At 38.9% G+C, this 21764-nt stretch overlaps 2 protein-coding genes across 3 annotated transcripts; both read right to left on the reverse strand.

Moving 5' to 3' along the window:
* mep1a.2 (meprin A, alpha (PABA peptide hydrolase), tandem duplicate 2) lies at nucleotides 1-4501 on the reverse strand. 2 transcript variants are annotated; one of them, XM_056269084.1, is made up of 14 exons: nucleotides 4365-4501; nucleotides 4216-4240; nucleotides 4069-4122; nucleotides 3862-3902; nucleotides 3674-3749; nucleotides 3474-3591; nucleotides 3201-3376; nucleotides 2842-3063; nucleotides 2580-2726; nucleotides 1815-2030; nucleotides 1054-1500; nucleotides 602-769; nucleotides 312-498; nucleotides 1-201 (listed from the first exon to the last, which is right to left on the reverse strand). In XM_056269084.1, the coding sequence occupies exons 1-14, from the start codon at nucleotides 4413-4415 to the stop codon at nucleotides 51-53; spliced, it is 2079 nt and encodes a 692-aa protein (XP_056125059.1). In that variant the 5' UTR covers nucleotides 4416-4501; the 3' UTR covers nucleotides 1-50. The 2 variants fall into 2 exon arrangements, with proteins under 2 accessions (XP_056125059.1, XP_056125060.1); XM_056269085.1 differs by lacking the exons at nucleotides 3674-3749; nucleotides 4069-4122; nucleotides 4216-4240; nucleotides 4365-4501 and having other exon boundaries at nucleotides 3862-3883.
* Nucleotides 4502-5352: 851 nt separating this feature from the next.
* Nucleotides 5353-11042, reverse strand: mep1a.1 (meprin A, alpha (PABA peptide hydrolase), tandem duplicate 1). The gene is made up of 14 exons (XM_056269088.1): nucleotides 10959-11042; nucleotides 10782-10806; nucleotides 10648-10689; nucleotides 10461-10501; nucleotides 10264-10339; nucleotides 10037-10154; nucleotides 9583-9758; nucleotides 8067-8288; nucleotides 7822-7968; nucleotides 7520-7735; nucleotides 6680-7144; nucleotides 6400-6573; nucleotides 6252-6314; nucleotides 5353-5668 (listed from the first exon to the last, which is right to left on the reverse strand). The coding sequence occupies exons 1-13, from the start codon at nucleotides 11010-11012 to the stop codon at nucleotides 6265-6267; spliced, it is 1806 nt and encodes a 601-aa protein (XP_056125063.1). The 5' UTR covers nucleotides 11013-11042; the 3' UTR covers nucleotides 5353-5668; nucleotides 6252-6264.
* Between the last annotated feature and the right edge of the window lie 10722 nt (nucleotides 11043-21764).

Here is a 21764-nt window from a genome sequence, read left to right on the forward strand (position 1 = left end):
TTTGCTTATCACAGAGTGGTTATTCAGATGTCAAATATGATGAAATAGGTTTAGTTCTGCCTGTAGATCACCGCTATAATGGCAACAGTAAGAGCTACAGTTCCTGCAGCACCACCGATCAAAACTCCCAGAATTCCTCCATCAAAGTGCTGTTTCTCACAAGTGTCTCCTGTGTACGCAATGGCCTGTCCAGAGACACACCTGCAGAAGACATATAAGCCACGCAAACACAAGCATTTTTTTCATTCTTAAGCAACAAACTGTGGTTTTATAATTAAACACGCTGAGATGACGGTCAGATCTGCACTAACCTGCATGTTGCCATCCCCTGAAGTATGACACAAGCTCCTCCATTACGGCAGGGGTTTGGCTGACATGGGTCGCTGATCGCTCGTGGTACCCGGACTTTTGGGCTCTCAAAGCTTTCTTCTGCAGGCTGGGGGTTGCTTGAGAGTTGGAGCTTGGTTGGAACTTCAGATTTTACAAGATGTGTCAAATCTGGTTGTTAAAGTAAAACACACTTTTAACAATTAACATATTTATTCCAAAAGCTGTAAACACACTAGTGATGGGTGGAACAGTTCTGCATGATCAAAATTACCATCGAAATTAACAGTGATGATCAGGTCATCGTTCTTGAGGAAGTCCCGCCTATGGAGCTGATCGTGTGAGATGAAAGTGGCCCAACCAAACTCTGGACCTCTGAAGCAAAAGCAGCTTTCGTCCCATTCTCCAAACGTAGATGGTTTACTCCACCGCATGTCAGCATCTACGTGAGTGATTAATGGGGGTCATTAAATCATTCAAAATTCCTTGATTGCTGCAATGTGAAATCGAAGATGGATAGACGGATGGATGGACTGAACGATAGATAGATAGATAGATAGATAGATAGATAGATAGATAGATAGATAGATAGATAGATAGATAGATAGATAGATAGATAGATAGATAGATAGATAGATAGATAGATAGATAGATAGATAGATAGACAGACAGACAGACGGACGGACGGACGGACGGACGGACGGACAGACAGACGGACAGACGTACCAGTGGTGAAGCTTCTGCTGTTAGACATATGAAGTCTTGAGTCTGGATTTTGATCCATAGCCGTAATAGTGACCTGCCGATTCGCTGCAGGCCATTCTAATACTGCATCATTCTCACCAGCGAAGAGGTGAAAAGTGATCCCAACAAACTCTTCAGCGGAGTTATTCCTGCCATTTGGATACACATTAATTCCATAAGCGTAACCCTCAGAGTTGTAAAAACGAGCACTCTGAACTCTGTCACCCTGTGGGATAGTATTAAGGAGGCTGGTGAAGTTCTGAATCCTCCAGACAGTATTTGGGCATGATGTCTCAGTCAGAGTAATGTCATCTATAAAGATCCCTCCTGATGTTTTGTTGGAGCCAACAATACCCTGAAAGAAGTACCGGAACTTTTCCTCAACATTTAGAGTGACGTGTGCAATCTTCCATGACTCATCCCCGTCCCCTGAAGAAATCAAAGAGGTGCACAGTATTCAATATCTAATACATAATCGTAGGCTATCAGAAGAGATATTTTGAGTCAATTGTCAGTAGTCAAGACAAATCAGTTGTTTGCACAAAGCAGCTTTATACAAAAACATGATGTTAATGTTTATAATATCTTAATATCTTCATGCTCTACGGTTGCTTTTAGCAGTTTAGAGCTGGGAATTAATATAGTTATATTTTACGACTAAATAAATAAAAAATCAGACAGATGATATTTGCTATATAATAGATATGTGAGTGCACATATAGTAACGTTTGGCCATAACTGACCTGTGATTGTGTGAACTTTTTTGACTTTGTGAACAGTGCCAGTTCCATCATCCCTTTTGACCCAAATGATGAGCTGGTCACCAGAGTCTCCAGTCATCTTGTAGAAGAACTCGAGGCACTGCTGGTTTCTCTTGGGGTAAAGAATCCGTGACTCCAACAAAGCTGTGTGTCCCTTAGCCTTGTTAGCGGTGTCAAACGTCATAAAATAGCCTGCATCTAATAATAAAACATTGTTTATGCAAAATGGAATTCAATGGCTATATATAATTGAATATTGTTGTCACATAAGGAAATTTTAACTAGTTTACTAATACAGAAAATAATTTATCAGTCATTTTTTTCCACCAAATTTCATCAAATTTGGGGCAGTCATGACTCATGCATGGCCTAATGGTTAGAGAGTCAGACTAGTAACCCAAAGGTTGCGGGTTCGATTCTCCACACCGGCAGAAAATGACTGAGGTTCCCTTGAGCAAGGCACCTACAGTAACCCCCAATTGCTCCCCAGGCACCACAGCAAAGGGAAGCAATGCTCACTGCTCGGGTGTGTGTGTGTTCACTACTCACTGCTCCACTACTATGGGTTTAAATTCAGAGAATGGGTTACCATACTTGGCCTTCACGTCATCTCACTTTAAATGTTAAGACATTTTTTTCAAAAAGTTTGTACGTTTTTATTTTATTTTTTTATATAAAAAAATATATATTTTTGTTGAACCCTGACGATGCTTTATTCTATAAACAAAAGTGTTCAACTGAAATTACCTCTGCAGTTTCCTGCAAGTGTGTGGTCCTTTACATCTGTAGAGCTCAAAGTCTGGACCCAGTCAGCATCATCTTCATCATACTGAATCATTCCACAAATGTTGATCTGCTCAAAGGCACATTGATCCAGAAGAGTGTGGGTTGCAGCTGAAAGAAACCAAGTTGATATGGCAATACTGCAAGTATGGAATGTTTTTTCATGCACGAAATAGGTCAAGCATTGTTTGTAAGAGCCTGAGGCAGTTGTTATATCAGAACTTACTGCATTCATACATGCGATTCAGTCTTTCCAGATCAAGAGCACTGAAGTCTAAGCGCTGTCCTATTACGTTATTGAAGGCAGGGATGGTAGGGGTTATGGTGGGAATATCAGGGTCCTTGTTGAAAGACAGAGGCCTGTAGTGCATGATGGACTCATAATCATAGGGCGTGTTCAAATCGGTTATAAAATCATCCTCATACTTATTGAAATTGTGCTCCTTTCCTGAACAAATTTGGATGACAAAAGGAAAGAGGCATTACATTTGTCCCATCCTTCCCCATTTTTGCATTGCAAATCACAAATTTGCACAAAAAAGAGATTCATGATGCACTTTTATAATAAAAATAGATGCAAATAACCTGGAATAATTTCATCCCACCAGATTTGAACATAGTCATCTCTGTCAGAACGAGACTGTTCATGGTAGAAACCCAGTGCATGGAGAAGTTCATGCTCTACGATGGCCTTGGTGTCACATCTGTCCCCTATGGAGACGTTCTGCCCTCTCTTTAAATCTCCCACAAATGACCAACATCTGTAACAATGACAAAAACAAAACTGCATTTTCCAAAAGCATCGATGCAGGCTCACAATGCTTTTGGGAAAAGCAGCCCAGGCTGATTTTTACTTACCCATCCAGCTTTGTGAAAGAAATATAGGTGCTCTCTCCTTCATAGGGCTTAAAGTCCACGCAAGACTTGAGACGATACATTTCAAATGCTTGAAGGATCACTCCTTTTGCATTAAGATCTAAACAAGTGAAGCTATATGAATATTCTCATCCTGGAATCAGTTGGTTGATTTTGCATTTGAAAATAATAAATAATCTCACCCAAACTATCTGTGAGTATGTATGGAATGGGAAACTCCCATCTTGATTTTTCATCTAATATTGCATTTCTTCGTGGCTAAGATAAGAGTTCGTTTTAGGAATTAAAATATTGTGTATAAAATAAGATTAAAAAAATAAAAGGCAGTAGATTTGGACAATGGACATTTGTTTTAAAAAGAAAGACTTACATCTCCAGCAATATCTCCTTCAAACAAATCTCTCTGGGAATCTGAAATGTTTCAATGAAAATGGATAAATTCAGATACTTTAAAATTGATGTTTTTCTCTTATTGAACTGACAAATATATGTATAATAAGATTGTATCGCATGCATGTAAAACACTTATGCTTGTATGGCAAACTGTTTACTTTTCTACAAATTAATTTTTACTGACCTAAATTGATTTCAAGAATGTCCTCCCGTAATTCACCTGCATCTGCATCCTTAACTAATATTTAATAAAGCATGCAAGCTTGTAAGAAGCTCTATTAAGATAAAATTCAAATTGAACATGATCTTTAAAATGTCTAAAATGTTGTACCATATTGTGTTGGAAGGGCATGCACCTGCAAGATAGATTGATTATAGATTAGATTAATACATTTTCATTGGATGTGTTTACTTTACCATAACTCAAAATGTCAAGACGTTTTTATATTTAAAAATGAATAATAATAAATTTTAAAATACCTTGAACGTGAGAAGTACTATGAAGAGAATGCTTCTCCACACCGTGTCCATGTTAACTCCAGGAGACGACAACAGGGTTTAGCGCACTTACAAACATACCAATAAAGTCAGAGTTGGAGTAGAACTTTGGTCTGAGAAGCACATACAATTACCAGGTGAAGTAACACAAGTGGATGGACCAGTTGGTTAATGGACTGTCATGTGTATTGTGAAGTGTCTGTTTACTGCATGCATCAGCTCTTCTATATCTATCTTTATCTCTTTCTTCTTTATCTTTTTTATCTTTATCCTTCTTTACGATAACAGTATTATGAATTCAATCTGTCAAAATGGATATATTTACATTGTGTCGCTCATAACATCTGATGAGCAAAGAAAAATGTGATTCAGACTTATTTCGATCATTTTTTAGCAGCAATGTTGTATTTAATGGGCTAAACTAAAAACTGAAATCTTAGAAAAACACGCATTGATTATGCTTGAAATGTAGTAGAAAATAAGTAACTAAAGCCACAACATGTTCCTGAATTGAAATTAATATTTGGTGACCCATTTTTTGTTTAATAAAGTCAGCAAGGAACAGAATTTGCGATAGACTTTTCTTCTCTATTGTGATGTATACTGTATCTGAGTGAATCATTGTTGGATCATTGTGGTTTGCTATTGTGATGTCCTGTGAGTGATCCTCGCTCCATTAAACACACCATCAGAGAAGAGAAGAGAAGAGAAGAGAAGAGAAGAGAAGAGAAGAGAAGAGAAGAGAAGAGAAGAGAAGAGAAGAGAAGAGATGTTGTTGCAAGTGGGACAAGTTGTTGCAATTTCATTGGTGACTTTAAAGCACAAAAGCTTATGTGTAAAAGGACTTTTTGATATCCGATCTGCAAACTCAAAATAAAAGATAAGAGGAATAGAGTTAAAGGTTTACTGCAGGCCAATATATGAAGAGGAGTATAACCTCAGCACTGCAACATAGGTCAATGCAGTCATATCAGATTTCAGATAAGATTAAGATATTATTACATTTTAACAGTAAAGTGCACACAGAAAACTAACAAGGTTTCAACTGCATGCAGGTGTATCACTTCAGATGCCAGTGCAATGTGTAAGATATTCACAATTATTGACTGCTGCATTAATACGACGTTTGGTAAAAGAGTTTCATTTCAGACATTGGGAATGTTTAAAAAGTTAGAGTACAGAGTGAGTATATCAAACACATATTTGTAGTAATCATAATTCCATTTTAAGATGTGTTAGATGACGTTCTCCACAATGCACACAGCTTTCTCTCTTCAGACAGGCACCTGTTTCAAGAGATAAAAAGTTCAATTCTCTCATACAATTTCACAAACATATCATACTGTATGTCATTTATCAAACTACTGATTATTTCTTTATTAGTTATTGGTAGATCAAAAGCAGAGGTAGTTAAACCAATAACACTTGAGTAACAATGGAGTGGTAACACTTTATTTCGATAGTCCACTTTAGAAATTTTACTGAATAATATATACATTGCAACTACATGTCAACTAGTTATTAGAGTATTAGCAGATTGTCTGCTTAATATCTGCTGAATACACTTTATTTTGATGCTCTCCCAACAGACATTCTACTGACTATAAGTTACTTTGCAAGTAGATTTCAACTTATTCTGCTAACCCTGACCTAAAAGTCTACTTTAATCTAATGAATTTTTGTTTTTGATGTTGTTGCTGTTGATGTATAGTTGCACATTAATGAGAGTTAGTTGACATGTGGTTGCAAAGTTATTTGTAGAATTTCTAAAGAGGACTATCGAAATAAAGTGTAAACTAAAGCTTATTGCAAGTCCTTTTGTTCTGAAAGAATAAAACTGCTGTAGTTATGGTAACTGAGCTCACTTACACACTTATCGGCCTCAAACCTTTGGTGCAACCGGAACTTCACTATTTATCAGGCTTGTTAAGTCTTTAAAAAGACACACAAAACCAAATTATTAGACAGTAACACTATTAATGTCTAAGACAGAATGTGTTACTCAGTGTAAACGTACCCTCAAAGTCAACAAAGATGATGAGGTCATCATTTTTCAGGTAATTCCGTCTGCGTAAGTCGTAGTGTTTTATGAAACTCCTCCATCCCACTGACTCTCCTCGATAACACTGGCAGCTTGAGTCAAAGGTCCCAAACTTTCTTGGATTGTCCCATATTAGTTGGTCTCCATTGACTAAAGAACAGGAAAACAAAAAGAACATGTTATATCACATACAGTATATATTCACACATATATATATATATATATATATATCACAATAGAAGCCATCACCACATACCTGTGGTCAGGTCAGTGGTGAGGCTACGAGCAGAGGACATCCTCAGCTTAATGTCTGGATCCTGGTCCATCACCACTATGGTGGCCTGGCGGTTCACAGCAGGCCACTGCATCACAATGTCATTGTCACCACTGGCCAGATGGAAGTACAAACCAGTGTAGTTGCCTGTGTAATCGGAGTAGCTAGAGATTGGGCGTACTTGAATCCCATAAGCGTAACCCTCAGGACTGTAGAAACGAGGGCTGTTCAGCACGGTGTTGTAGTCGGCTGTTTTCAGGATGCTCGAGAAGTTCTGGATGCGCCAGACAGCGGCTGGGCAGTGGGTCTCTGTCAGGCTGATGTCATCGATGAATATGCCTCCTCCAGAGTTGGCAGGGTCTCCTCTCACTGCCTGGAATGCATAGCGGAATTTTGCTCCTATCTGCAATGGCACATGAGCAATCTTCCATGTTTCGTCTTCGTCAGCTGGGTAAGATAAGCCTTTTGTTATCACCACATTCATTTTATGATAAAGGATTACATAAAGGATCATTTAAGGGATAATGATTACGCACATTATTCTGATTATTATACAGTCCCTCACTAAATTAATACATGAATGTGTGGACATGAAAAGTTGATTTAAAATTATTTTACAATCTTTATAAGCTTTCCTGCAATTTACACCTACAAATTGGGGTCTTTGGTTCACCACAGAGTCTTTCAGTGAACAGTTCTTAAAAGAACCATTTTTTCTCAGTGGAAGAACATTTGAAAAATCTAAAGAGCCTTTAGTAGAATGAAATGTTTCCACTGGTTCTTTTAGGAGTCTAAGTATAGTTCAAAAAGGAAAACAATTACCCCAGATTGTATGCAGTTTCTTTAGTTTTCGCACGGTTCCTGTTCCATCATCCATCTTGGCCCAAATCACTAGCCTGTCCTTTACACTCCCTGTCATTTTGTAGAAAAACTGCAGGCACTGCAGCTTCCTCTTAGGATATAAGATGCGGGACTCAAGGAGAGCGGATTGTTCTGCATTTCCAGTGGAGGTGTCAAAGTGCATAGTATATCCTAAATCTATAAATAAAATAAAAAGTTATTTAAATTGGCCAAACTGCAGCCACAATGGAAAATGTCTATTTCAGGCAATGGAGTTTTGTAACCTCTGCATAGTCCATTGAGAGTATGATCCTCGGAGCCAGGAGAGCTCTTAAGATGGACCCAATCAGCATCGTCAGTCAAACTCTGTACCATCCCACAAATGTTTATGTTTTCAAAAGCGCACTGGTCCAGCAGGGTAAGAGAAGAGGCTGGGGATAAAAATGTATATATGCATTCATATTTACATTTTTCATATTTCATTTTTCATATTCATATTCATATTTCTATATTAATATTGATAACCTACAGCAGTTGTACATTCGATTCAGTCTGACAACATCCATCTCACTAAAGTCCAGGTATTGCCCTATGATGTTGAAGAACTCTGGGATGTTGGTTGTGATGGTAGGAATACTGGGGTCTTTGTTGAAAGCAAATGGACGATAATGCATGACAGACTCGTAGTCATATGGTGTATTTAGATCTGTAACAAAACTGTCATCATATTTGTTGAAATTATGCTCCATGCCTAGAAACAAAAACATCATGTTATAAATAAAAGCCACATGCAAAATTGTAAGAGTAAGTAATGAATATTAAAGGGGTCATATAATGGTACATGCACTTTTACAAGTTGATTGTACTGAAATGTGTGTTGGCAGTGCCTGTACACAACCATCATATAAAGATAAAAATCCATCCAGTGTTTTTGTTTTAATCTCCTTATATGTTTTCCTCTGTCTCAAATTGAGCCGTTCGACCGTGTGATGTCACTAAATCGGACGCCCCTCCCACGATTGTTGATTGACAGCAGCGTTTCAACACAGACCTGCCCTGAGCGAGCTGTCATCATAGTCCGCTATTGTTGATACACTGGAGCAGAATGGCGTCTAAGCGATTGTGGTGTTCTGTTTTTGGGTGTAATAACGAACACAACAGTCATTTTGATGTTCCTAAATCCGAACCGCTGAAGACGCAGTGGCTGAGTTTTGTTTTCGAAGGGAATATTCCCCACGAGCAAAGTCGATGCTTTCATGTTTGCGCGAATCATTTCTCACCAGACTGCTTTATAAAGAGGGTCAGTATGAAGCTGGTTTTGCTAAGAAGCTGCTCCTGAAAAAAGAATCGGTACCAACTATTCGTGTCCCTGCTGCACCTCCAGAAGAAGTGAGTGTAACGTTTAAATAACCATTATAAAAAAAAATTCATGACCATTAACTGTAACATCAATCTGTCAATGAACTAACCTATACATCAGTATACACACAGCGTTCGTATCTCACTACTCTACCCTGCCAGTACATACAAAGATAGATCAAAGTGACATTACGTTAACCAACCATTCAGAAACGTTCTGTTCGAGCCTTAATTGTCGAACTTCTTCGGGCCGTCATCTTGTTCCGGGTCCGACTCCGGTTCAAACTGATATGGTTGCACAGATGTGTCCTCAGAGACTCCCGCTGCCATTCTTTCTCCAAAATATACCCTCAACTGTTGTCAAGGCAACACTCCACGTGCTTTGTGTCAAAACCACTGATCTATATAATCATTATTATCAAAACGCCCCAAAGAACAGAGGGGCGGGGTGAGCGGGGCTCATTATCATTTAAAGTCATATGCACTGAAACGGCGTGCTGAAAACAGAGATGTTTTTGACCAGGTAAAATTAGTGTTTTCTTACAATACTAATGAGAATTTTTAATAAAAGTATATTACAAAGTTTTCATTTAGACCCTAAAGATTCATATTAACTTGTAAAAAAAAATGGCATTATATGACCCCTTTAAACTACACAGGAAATAATGCAAAACAAATGAACTAACCTTCAGTGACCTGATCTAGCCAGATCTTCACATAGTCATCTCGATCCTGGCGAGACTGCGTATGGTAAAAGCCCAGGGCATGCAGGAGTTCATGCTCAATCACAGCCTTATGGTCACAGCCCGGCCCCAGAGAAAGCACCTGCCCGTTCTGTAGATCTCCAACATAGGACCAGCACCTACCGCAATTACAAGTCCTGTTAGTGTGACTTACTTTGTTTTATAATGTACGATAAGTGTTGTCTCATGGCGGAATCCCATTTGCTAAACACCATCATTAGAATGCTACAATGGTTTGTTATTTTGTTTATTTAGCAGAGCTTATTATTATCATACACACATTTTTTATCAGGCCCAGATTATCTAAATTTGTGGTAAAATTCTGTGGATGTGCTCATGCTCAACATAAATATGCGGATGTTATAACAGAAATATTATTTGCAATGTTTGGCTGCACACATCTCTTTTCTCAAATTTGATAAATGTCTTCTCTCCCTCATAGGGTTTGAAATCAACACATGACTTTAGACGGTACATTTCAAATGCCTGATGGACCGCACCTTTTGCATTAAGGTCTGTGTAAAATGGGGAGAATTTATCCATGAAGAAAATCAGTATTATAAAAACACAAATTAGTCAGTTTTTGTTTTTGAATGATTTGGAAAACAAGTGAATATCACTTACCCAGGCTGTCAGATAGAATGTATGGAATAGGGAACTTCCATCTGTAAGTTGTGTTAATAAGACCAACTCGACCAGGCTGTAAAGGGATGTAGGTTTTAATAGACAGTTTTTTAAATCAACAATAGATAGTGATAGATATTATTAAGAAGATTTCAGCATGTGCAACAAAACTCAATTATGACATGACATGCACTTACGGGTAGGGCTATGTCTCCCTCAATCAGTCGGGTTTTTGCTCCTGACAAACAAGTTAAATTGTTTAGTAATAAAATAATGCATTTGTGCAATATTTTGCAAAGTAATCAAACTAAAGTATTTCTTTGAATATTAAAAGGAACTTTGTTGCCTCGGTGTTTTTGTAATATAATGTATAAAACAATTTACCAAGGTTGATGAAAGGGTTGAAATTTGGTTCATCTTCAACCTCTGTAATAAATATAGTGTTGTACATTTATTTAGATGAATGAAATCAAAAAAATGTATAACTTACAGTAATTAATTAAAATCATTAATCTTACCATGAATACGAGTCGAAACTGGAATCTGAAAGTCATGGCAGGAATATGGTTAATCCCAATGCATTTAGAGATAGCAATCACTGTAGATATCCAGATAATTGCATATGCAATAGGGACCAAAGCCTGTTAAAGTATAATGTTATAAAGGGTAAATTATAAATACAGAAAATCACTCACAGCATGAAGTGCCGCAGCCAGCACTGTAAAGATGAGCAGCCTCTGTAAAAGCATACTTACTGACAGTATGTGAGGTAAGAGATATTGCCATCGCTTAAATTGTATAAAGAGAACTTTAGCCTTTGACCATGTTTATTGGAACAATGGATTTGAAGTCTCATTACTGACAGTAGTTTTGTGATAACCCAAAGGACACGCGTCTCCCATAATGCAGTGTAAGTGAGTAGTTTCACTGTTTACAGACCTTATGCAACCAAACGCAGCCCAACCATACCTGTCAACATTTGGGTAACAACATTGTTGGGGCATTGTCTCCTGGCTACGAGGGGGGGGGGGGGTTCAGAGGCAGGCTAAATACACATGAATTGCGCAGATATTAACATAAATAAATACATAATATTCAATAAAAATAAACATGAATAAGACTTATTCATGTTTCTTTTTTATTTATTTTTATCGATTGCAATTAACTAGTTTAATCCATGGACTGTAAAAAATATGGACAAAGCGTCTGTGACGTCACCCATAGACTTTCTGAAGAACGGTTTTGAGGCCGTTTATGGGGGGTATGGGCGGCGCCATCTTGGGAAATCTTGAGATGGTTCTCAATCAAGGGGATAATCCACCAGCCGGAAACTGAAGTCTCCCCGGGCGCCGCCATTGGCTAACAAGCCTTCACCTGCTGTTAGCATCCCATTGACTCCCATTCATTTTTGCGTCACTTTGACAGCGAATAACTTTACATCTGAGACGTTTAAAGACTCCATTTGTCCATTATTTATTTCTAAAGAAACACGACAATGTATAAAATGCTCCATTACCTTGTATCTTACGTTGTGGCCCCGTAGAAGCAGTTTTTGTAAAAATAGGCTAACGATTGAGTCATAACACGCGACTCTCTGTCGCATAGAAGAGAAATGACCGTAAAGACAGATGTAGAAGCTCACGTGCAATCGGGGGACGTGGAGGCATAAAGTCAAGGGAGAAGCCCATAGAGAGTCATAAAGTTGCTCCTGCTGCGAGCTCATGAACAGCTAATACTCACGATCTCCGGCTCTGCAAGATTCAGAAGGGAATGATTCAGATTCCTCTTGGCACCGCTACTAGAAGACGTACAACTGTCAGTCAGGTTGCTCACGTCACAACTACGTCTTCAAGCTCAGTTTGAGCATGCGCAGTGCGCTTGGCAATCAGGAAGTGAGTGCTTCTATTTGACTTTACTTTTCTCCGTTGAAGTCTATGGGGTCGCTGTGTCCATTTCTTTTACTGTCTATGTTCTCAATGCAGTACATGAAATCCACGGGGAGGAGTCGGATCCAGATCCAACTCCTCCCACCTTACATATACCTAAACCTACCCATCTCCGCCCCCTGATCCCTAAACCCACCCCTAATCCCTAAACCCACCCCTAATCCTACCCATCTCCACCCCTTGGATCTTGATCCGACTCCTCCACGTGGATCTCATGTACTGTATTGAGGTGCTACTGGAAATCTTGGGAAATCCTAACCCCGCCCACTTTCTGGCCAATCCATATATGGGTAAAAGGGCGGGTTTTGTGTGAGACTGAGACTGACCGTAAAGACAGATGTAGAAGCTCACGTGCAATCGGGTGGACGCGCCTCTTCAGCCAAGCAGCCTCAGCTATCTGACGTTACAAGTTCGACTGGCAGACTAGGCTACTTTTTACAGCCAGTATCATTCTTATGTTGAAACTCCTTTTCCTCGATTTATTGAAGCCTATATGTAAAGCGCATTTGCAGCAGCATAGCTCGCTCATAGGCTGTACTGCGGCAACTGCACATCCAATGGCGCGGGCGCCTCTGACGTGCGACCAACTAGCTCGCAGATCAGTCTATTCTTATGTTACATTTATTCATTTGGCAGACGCATTTACAGTGTTTCAAACGTCAGTTATAAGGTAAAGTACCTCGGACGCTAACTTATCTGAGGCGATTTAATGCTAACTGTTGCAGTGCGACTGCCCACAAACATTGATGCTAAATAGTGCTAACTACGTGAAATAAATAGTAGTGGAATATCACTTACCAGAAAAAAAGGAGCGAAGTCCTCCTACAGTGTCGGTTAGTGCAGTTTATAGCAGAGCAACCCATGTTATGTACGATATTTCAATACAAATGTTCAGAAAGGTTACAGAGGTGGTATGATGTGTTGTGTCAGATCATGGCCAAGACGTCAAATTTCAGGAATTCTACTCGACGCAGCCCGTTATCAGCTGTCAATCAAGCTGTCAATCAAAGTTAACCACGCCCTTATTTGTCATACATTTTATCTAAATACGATCTAAACTAACGAGTTAGAAAAAAATTCACCCCCTCACAGTTGTCAGGCACTCGGAACCTATCGAAAAATACAATAAAAGTCCATGGGACCAACCTGTAAAAACATAAATTTATGCTGTGAAAACGGACATTTTAACATGAGGTCTATGGATATTTGCTCCCTTTTGGGACCTCCCTCTAGCGGATTTTCGATGTATTGCAGTTTTTCGCACTTCCGGGTAGGCTTCATTTTTCAGATTAGAATGTTGCCGCTTGGTTTAATCACACATTTTTTTTATGATTAATCACGATTAATCGCCATTAAAAAATCGTACGTTTTTAATATATTTTATAATGTAATAATTTCACAGTTAATCTCCAAATTAATGTAGAAACAGCATAAAGAGAGAATATTTAAATATTTGTCTAACAGGTATAGGAAATAGGCTATACAGAAATAATTGAATAAAGTTATCAAACAGCTTGCACTGCATACATTTTTAATTATATATACAGATTAATCGTTATTAAAGTTACAAAAGTTCTTTAGTCAAGAGCAGTGAGTGATTTTCTCTGTTCCCTTTGTTCTTTGTTCTTTGATTAACTTTACTGACAGAAAGCTTCATTGGCTACTGTCCGTTTAAGACCAGCCGCTGCTGACAGAGACACGGATCTCACACGCGCTTGCACCCCCTGCTGGTGAGGTCGACTAACAGCAGATGGAGATTATGCTCGGTAATCTACTACTTTTCCTGCAGCTCCTGGATGTCAACGTTGAATTTACTGTCGAATTTGAACCACTGAATTTGTGGAAGCGAATTTGAAAGCGAAATACAATGGACCGAAACCCCCCTGTTGAATATAGGTTGTATTTTTAATCAGTTTGAATATTTTGTAAGTGAAATATGAAAGGTGAAAATGGATTATTGAAATTTTACTAATGAAAATGTGTTTGAAATGTTTTGAATTGAAATATTCACAGCCTAAATATTCAACCATGCTAAATTTCAGCCCATAAAAATGCAAGTCCTAAAAATACAATGCATTAAAATACAAGCAGGGTTAATACAATGCATATTTTTTTCAAGTAGTACAATTCAACAGGCTTTTTGTTTCAAAAACATTTGTCATTATTTTACTTCCATACTGGAGAATATGACTTAAGAAGATAGTCAAATCAATGCTAAAAGCGTGTTAAACGTTGGCAAGACAATACTGTTAAACGCAAAATAGGAGTATTTAAATTAATTTAAGAAAGACGTGAATGATGTATTACCTAGTTTCATACATGGAGTATGACGAACTTGGATTCAGGGGCAGTATAAGTCCGCCACTGTGGATAGTTCTGAAATAAAAACACCGAGTCGTTAACGAACCAAAACAAATCCTTTATTAACATTGTTTATTTGTGTACAAATCTACTAACAGCCTTTACACCTTCATAAATTGTCGGCTTAATTAAGCGCAAAATGCGGCATCGGCATCTCGAAGCGGCACTTCCGGTGGCATCTCCAGCGGCCACCAGTGAGCGGCATCTCCAGCGGCCATCAGTGAAAATATAACACAATTGTATCTCTAATAGTATTTTAATCATTTGAATTTGAATCCAAACTGCATTACTTCTTTACAAGCAACAATTTAAGTAAAAATAAAAGACTGCTTTGCATGTGGTATTGATGCCAGAGGCACATGACACAGGCTGGTATAGTTGCTCTTACCCAACACAATTCTTTTTCTGTTTAAAGACCATTTGACCTAGCCTGACTACGTCAGACTTCCTACTTCCGCTAATTTCATTTCGCTCCTGTAGTCAGTCTGAGATAGCAGCCTATCTTTCTGTTTTCCACCGGCCTGAAAACAGCCTGGCCAATCAACGAACAGAGGGCGGGCTGAAAGCCGTGACGTAGTCGGTAAGCGCCGTGTTTAAGATTAGGTCAGGGAAATCGAAAACGACCGCTGATATGGAGACGCGGATGCAATTCGCTCTGTTGTGGAGAATATTCCCGGCATTAGCAAACTGAAGCCCGAACACGAAGAGTGTGTATTAAACATTTTGAATGGAGGTGATGTTGTGGCCCTACTCCCTTTGGGAAAAGTTTAATTTATCAACTATTACCGATCGTCAGCGAGAAACTGGGAAGCCTTTTGACAGGTCAGTGTCTCTTTTCTTTTCCAGGTCTTAAATACCGTACAACTTCAAATAATAGCCCGGGCTTTTATTTGCCCAAATCGTCGAACTGCACCGGCTTGTACTTGAGATAGGCGTCTAACTTATATGAGACAGGCCTTTATAGTTGAGATGTTGTTCATTGAGATGTTGTTCCTAGAGTCTATAATCTCTAAAAATCTCCAAATGCTCCACGTGAAACCGCGGTCTTCCGACCTCTTACTATCTTGTCGATTGATTTTTATGAATATGCGCGAGGGAGAGAGAGCAGTACAGCACTGCAGTCAAGCCAGCCTCCACCTCGAAATGAGCGGTCAAACTAGCCGCCCCTATATTTCTCTATGCGCTTATACACTAGGTATTACGGTAAGACCGTCAACCATTCTGAAACCATTCAGTCAACCATTCTTCCAGCGAAGGCTATTTCAGTTAGTCAGTCAGTCCGTCCGTCCGTCCGTCCGTCCGTCCATCTATCTATCTATCTATCTATCTATCTATCTATCTATCTATCTATCTATCTATCTATCTATCTATCTATCTATCTATCTATCTATCTATCTATCTATCTAATCTATCTGATGTTGTTTTACAAAATAAGAGCCCCCAAAACTCATGTATTAGGCCTACCTGTTGTCTCCATACATTCAGAAAATCATAAAAATAAAAGTCCTAATTTCCACAGACCAATTCCACCTCAGATGGAGAGGACACCTTCTCAACGTGTCCCCTGCAAAGTTTCAGGACATTCTGATGTTGTTTTACAAAATAAGAGCCCCCAAAACTCATATATTAGGCCTACCTATTGTCTCCATACATTCAGAAAATCATAAAAATAAAAGTCCTAATTTCCACAGACCAATTCCACCTCAGATGGAGAGGACACCTTCTCAAGGTGTCCCCTGCAAAGTTTCAGGACATTCTGATGTTGTTTTACAAAATAAGAGCCCCCAAAACTCATATATCACCTGTTGTCTGCATACATTCAGAAAATCATAAAAATAAAAGTCCTAATTTCCACAGACCAATTCCACCTCAGATGGAGAGGACACCTTCTCAAGGTGTCCCCTGCAAAGTTTCAGGACATTCTGATGTTGTTTTACAAAATAAGAGCCCCCAAAACTCATATATTAGGCCTACCTGTTGTCTCCATACATTCAGAAAATCATAAAAATAAAAGTCCTAATTTCCACAGACCAATTCCACCTCAGATGGAGAGGACACCTTCTCAACGTGTCCCCTGCAAAGTTTCAGGACATTCTGATGTTGTTTTACAAAATAAGAGCCCCCAAAACTCATATATCACCTGTTGTCTGCATACATTCAGAAAATCATAAAAATAAAAGTCCTAATTTGCACAGACCAATTCCACCTCAGATGGAGAGGACACCTTCTCACCGTGCCCCCTGCAAAGTTTCAGGACATTCTGATGTTGTTTTACAAAATAAGAGCCCCCAAAACTCATATATTAGGCCTACCTATTGTCTCCATTCATTCAGAAAATCATAAAAATAAAAGTCCTAATTTCCACAGACCAATTCCACCTCAGATGGAGAGGACACCTTCTCAAGGTGTCCCCTGCAAAGTTTCAGGACATTCTGATGTTGTTTTACAAAATAAGAGCCCCCAAAACTCATATATTAGGCCTACCTGTTGTCTCCATACATTCAGAAAATCATAAAAATAAAAGTCCTAATTTCCATCTGAGGTGGAATTGGTCTGTGGAAATTAGGACTTTTATTTTTATGATTTTCTGAATGTATGGAGACAACAGGTAGGCCTAATATATGAGTTTTGGGGGCTCTTATTTTGTAAAACAACATCAGAATGTCCTGAAACTTTGCAGGGGACACGTTGAGAAGGTGTCCTCTCCATCTGAGGTGGAATTGGTCTGTGGAAATTAGGACTTTTATTTTTATGATTTTCTGAATGTATGGAGACAACAGGTAGGCCTAATATATGAGTTTTGGGGGCTCTTATTTTGTAAAACAACATCAGAATGTCCTGAAACTTTGCAGGGGACACCTTGAGAAGGTGTCCTCTCCATCTGAGGTGGAATTGGTCTGTGGAAATTAGGACTTTTATTTTTATGATTTTCTGAATGTATGGAGACAACAGGTAGGCCTAATATATGAGTTTTGGGGGCTCTTATTTTGTAAAACAACATCAGAATGTCCTGAAACTTTGCAGGGGACACGTTGAGAAGGTGTCCTCTCCATCTGAGGTGGAATTGGTCTGTGGAAATTAGGACTTTTATTTTTATGATTTTCTGAATGTATGGAGACAACAGGTAGGCCTAATATATGAGTTTTGGGGGCTCTTATTTTGTAAAACAACATCAGAATGTCCTGAAACTTTGCAGGGGACACGTTGAGAATGTGTCCTCTCCATCTGAGGTGGAATTGGTCTGTGGAAATTAGGACTTTTATTTTTATGATTTTCTGAATGAATGGAGACAATAGGTAGGCCTAATATATGAGTTTTGGGGGCTCTTATTTTGTAAAACAACATCAGAATGTCCTGAAACTTTGCAGGGGACACCTTGAGAAGGTGTCCTCTCCATCTGAGGTGGAATTGGTCTGTGGAAATTAGGACTTTTATTTTTATGATTTTCTGAATGTATGGAGACAACAGGTAGGCCTAATATATGAGTTTTGGGGGCTCTTATTTTGTAAAACAACATCAGAATGTCCTGAAACTTTGCAGGGGACACGTTGAGAAGGTGTCCTCTCCATCTGAGGTGGAATTGGTCTGTGGAAATTAGGACTTTTATTTTTATGATTTTCTGAATGAATGGAGACAATAGGTAGGCCTAATATATGAGTTTTGGGGGCTCTTATTTTGTAAAACAACATCAGAATGTCCTGAAACTTTGCAGGGGACACCTTGAGAAGGTGTCCTCTCCATCTGAGGTGGAATTGGTCTGTGAAAATTAGGACTTTTATTTTTATGATTTTCTGAATGTATGCAGACAACAGGTGATATATGAGTTTTGGGGGCTCTTATTTTGTAAAACAACATCAGAATGTCCTGAAACTTTGCAGGGGACACGTTGAGAAGGTGTCCTCTCCATCTGAGGTGGAATTGGTCTGTGGAAATTAGGACTTTTATTTTTATGATTTTCTGAATGTATGCAGACAACAGGTGATATATGAGTTTTGGGGGCTCTTATTTTGTAAAACAACATCAGAATGTCCTGAAACTTTGCAGGGGACACGTTGAGAAGGTGTCCTCTCCATCTGAGGTGGAATTGGTCTGTGGAAATTAGGACTTTTATTTTTATGATTTTCTGAATGTATGGAGACAACAGGTAGGCCTAATTTATGAGTTTTGGGGGCTCTTATTTTGTAAAACAACATCAGAATGTCCTGAAACTTTGCAGGGGACACCTTGAGAAGGTGTCCTCTCCATCTGAGGTGGAATTGGTCTGTGGAAATTAGGACTTTTATTTTTACGATTTTCTGAATGTATGGAGACAACAGGTAGGCCTAATATATGAGTTTTGGGGGCTCTTATTTTGTAAAACAACATCAGAATGTCCTGAAACTTTGCAGGGGACACCTTGAGAAGGTGTCCTCTCCATCTGAGGTGGAATTGGTCTGTGGAAATTAGGACTTTTATTTTTATGATTTTCTGAATGTATGCAGACAACAGGTGATATATGAGTTTTGGGGGCTCTTATTTTGTAAAACAACATCAGAATGTCCTGAAACTTTGCAGGGGACACCTTGAGAAGGTGTCCTCTCCATCTGAGGTGGAATTGGTCTGTGGAAATTAGGACTTTTATTTTTACGATTTTCTGAATGTATGGAGACAACAGGTAGGCCTAATATATGAGTTTTGGGGGCTCTTATTTTGTAAAACAACATCAGAATGTCCTGAAACTTTGCAGGGGACACCTTGAGAAGGTGTCCTCTCCATCTGAGGTGGAATTGGTCTGTGGAAATTAGGACTTTTATTTTTATGATTTTCTGAATGTATGCAGACAACAGGTGATATATGAGTTTTGGGGGCTCTTATTTTGTAAAACAACATCAGAATGTCCTGAAACTTTGCAGGGGACACCTTGAGAAGGTGTCCTCTCCATCTGAGGTGGAATTGGTCTGTGGAAATTAGGACTTTTATTTTTATGATTTTCTGAATGTATGCAGACAACAGGTGATATATGAGTTTTGGGGGCTCTTATTTTGTAAAACAACATCAGAATGTCCTGAAACTTTGCAGGGGACACGTTGAGAAGGTGTCCTCTCCATCTGAGGTGGAATTGGTCTGTGGAAATTAGGACTTTTATTTTTATGATTTTCTGAATGTATGGAGACAACAGGTAGGCCTAATTTATGAGTTTTGGGGGCTCTTATTTTGTAAAACAACATCAGAATGTCCTGAAACTTTGCAGGGGACACCTTGAGAAGGTGTCCTCTCCATCTGAGGTGGAATTGGTCTGTGGAAATTAGGACTTTTATTTTTACGATTTTCTGAATGTATGGAGACAACAGGTAGGCCTAATATATGAGTTTTGGGGGCTCTTATTTTGTAAAACAACATCAGAATGTCCTGAAACTTTGCAGGGGACACCTTGAGAAGGTGTCCTCTCCATCTGAGGTGGAATTGGTCTGTGGAAATTAGGACTTTTATTTTTATGATTTTCTGAATGTATGCAGACAACAGGTGATATATGAGTTTTGGGGGCTCTTATTTTGTAAAACAACATCAGAATGTCCTGAAACTTTGCAGGGGACACCTTGAGAAGGTGTCCTCTCCATCTGAGGTGGAATTGGTCTGTGGAAATTAGGACTTTTATTTTTATGATTTTCTGAATGTATGGAGACAATAGGTAGGCCTAATATATGAGTTTTGGGGGCTCTTATTTTGTAAAACAACATCAGAATGTCCTGAAACTTTGCAGGGGACACGTTGAGAAGGTGTCCTCTCCATCTGAGGTGGAATTGGTCTGTGGAAATTAGGACTTTTATTTTTATGATTTTCTGAATGTATGGAGACAACAGGTAGGCCTAATACATGAGTTTTGGGGGCTCTTATTTTGTAAAACAACATCAGATAGATTAGATAGATAGATAGATAGATAGATAGATAGATAGATAGATAGATAGATAGATAGATAGATAGATAGATAGATAGATAGATAGATAGATAGATAGATAGATAGATAGATAGATAGATAGATAGATAGATAGATAGATGGACGGACGGACGGACGGACGGACTGACTGACTAACTGAAATAGCCTTCGCTGGAAGAATGGTTGACTGAATGGTTTCAGAATGGTTGACGGTCTTACCGTAATACCTAGTGTATAAGCGCATAGAGAAATATAGGGGCGGCTAGTTTGACCGCTCATTTCGAGGTGGAGGCTGGCTTGACTGCAGTAAGACAGCGCTCGTGTTGTTTGTAGACGTGGGAGTGCGCGCGCGCGGCCGGGGCTCTCTCTCTCTCTCTCTCTCTCTCTCTCTGCTCGTTTGTGCCCTGTCAAGCGCAGCAGTCATTCTATTACATCACTCACAGATCAAAAAAGTCGTTTACAGCCATGTTCACTCGGGTATTTCGCTCGCATAATCAAGTGTTTACAGTGGAAGTTCGATCATAGATTTGAGTTCGATGCATGATGTCTGTGGTTCGATGGCTGTGTCGGCGCATAACATACGTCATAAACAAACTTATCTGATTGGCTTACGGGTAACCAATGATTTTAAACTTCAGTACGCGCCCCCTAGCGAGAGAGAAAACACTTCTCTATTATGCTATCCCAGACTCTGTGTACGAAGCAAAGTGAAGTAGCAGAGTCTGGTATTACCAGGCTACATTTGACCACCTGATGTTGGAAACTATACAGCTCATAAATAATACAAATTTGAAATCTGAATTAATTAATTAATATTAAATTATGATACTTTAAGCTTCACACTGAAAGTTGTTAGCAGATTATTTCACATGCATTGAATCCATACATTCAAACAAATTATGTGGATGTATATACATTTTTTTTTTACAAATAACTGTTTTGGTGATTGGAAAGGACTGTATACGTTTGACTTTGACTATAATTTGTCTTTAAATGGTTGTGGCCACCAGGGGGCATCGATTAGAATGCAGACAAGTTGTTCCGTTAGGTGTTTTATTGAAAAACTTTAAATGTAAAGGCTAGTAGTGTGTGTGTTTTGATAGTTGCACGCACACAATTCTAGGAACTTGTGAATCAGTACAGTCAGCAACGCTCTCTTAAATAATCTATATAAATAAAGATATATAGTCTTTCGACGCCAGCGCTCCCCACACAGCAAAAGGACTCCGCGATCTCTTCCAAACTTGAGAGAGAGAGATCTCTTCCAAACTTTCTCGAAA

This window comes from Rhinichthys klamathensis, unplaced genomic scaffold (assembly GCF_029890125.1).
Source record: "Rhinichthys klamathensis goyatoka isolate OS25496 unplaced genomic scaffold, OSU_Roscu_1.1 h1tg000281l_1, whole genome shotgun sequence".
Lineage (NCBI taxonomy): Eukaryota > Metazoa > Chordata > Actinopteri > Cypriniformes > Leuciscidae > Rhinichthys > Rhinichthys klamathensis.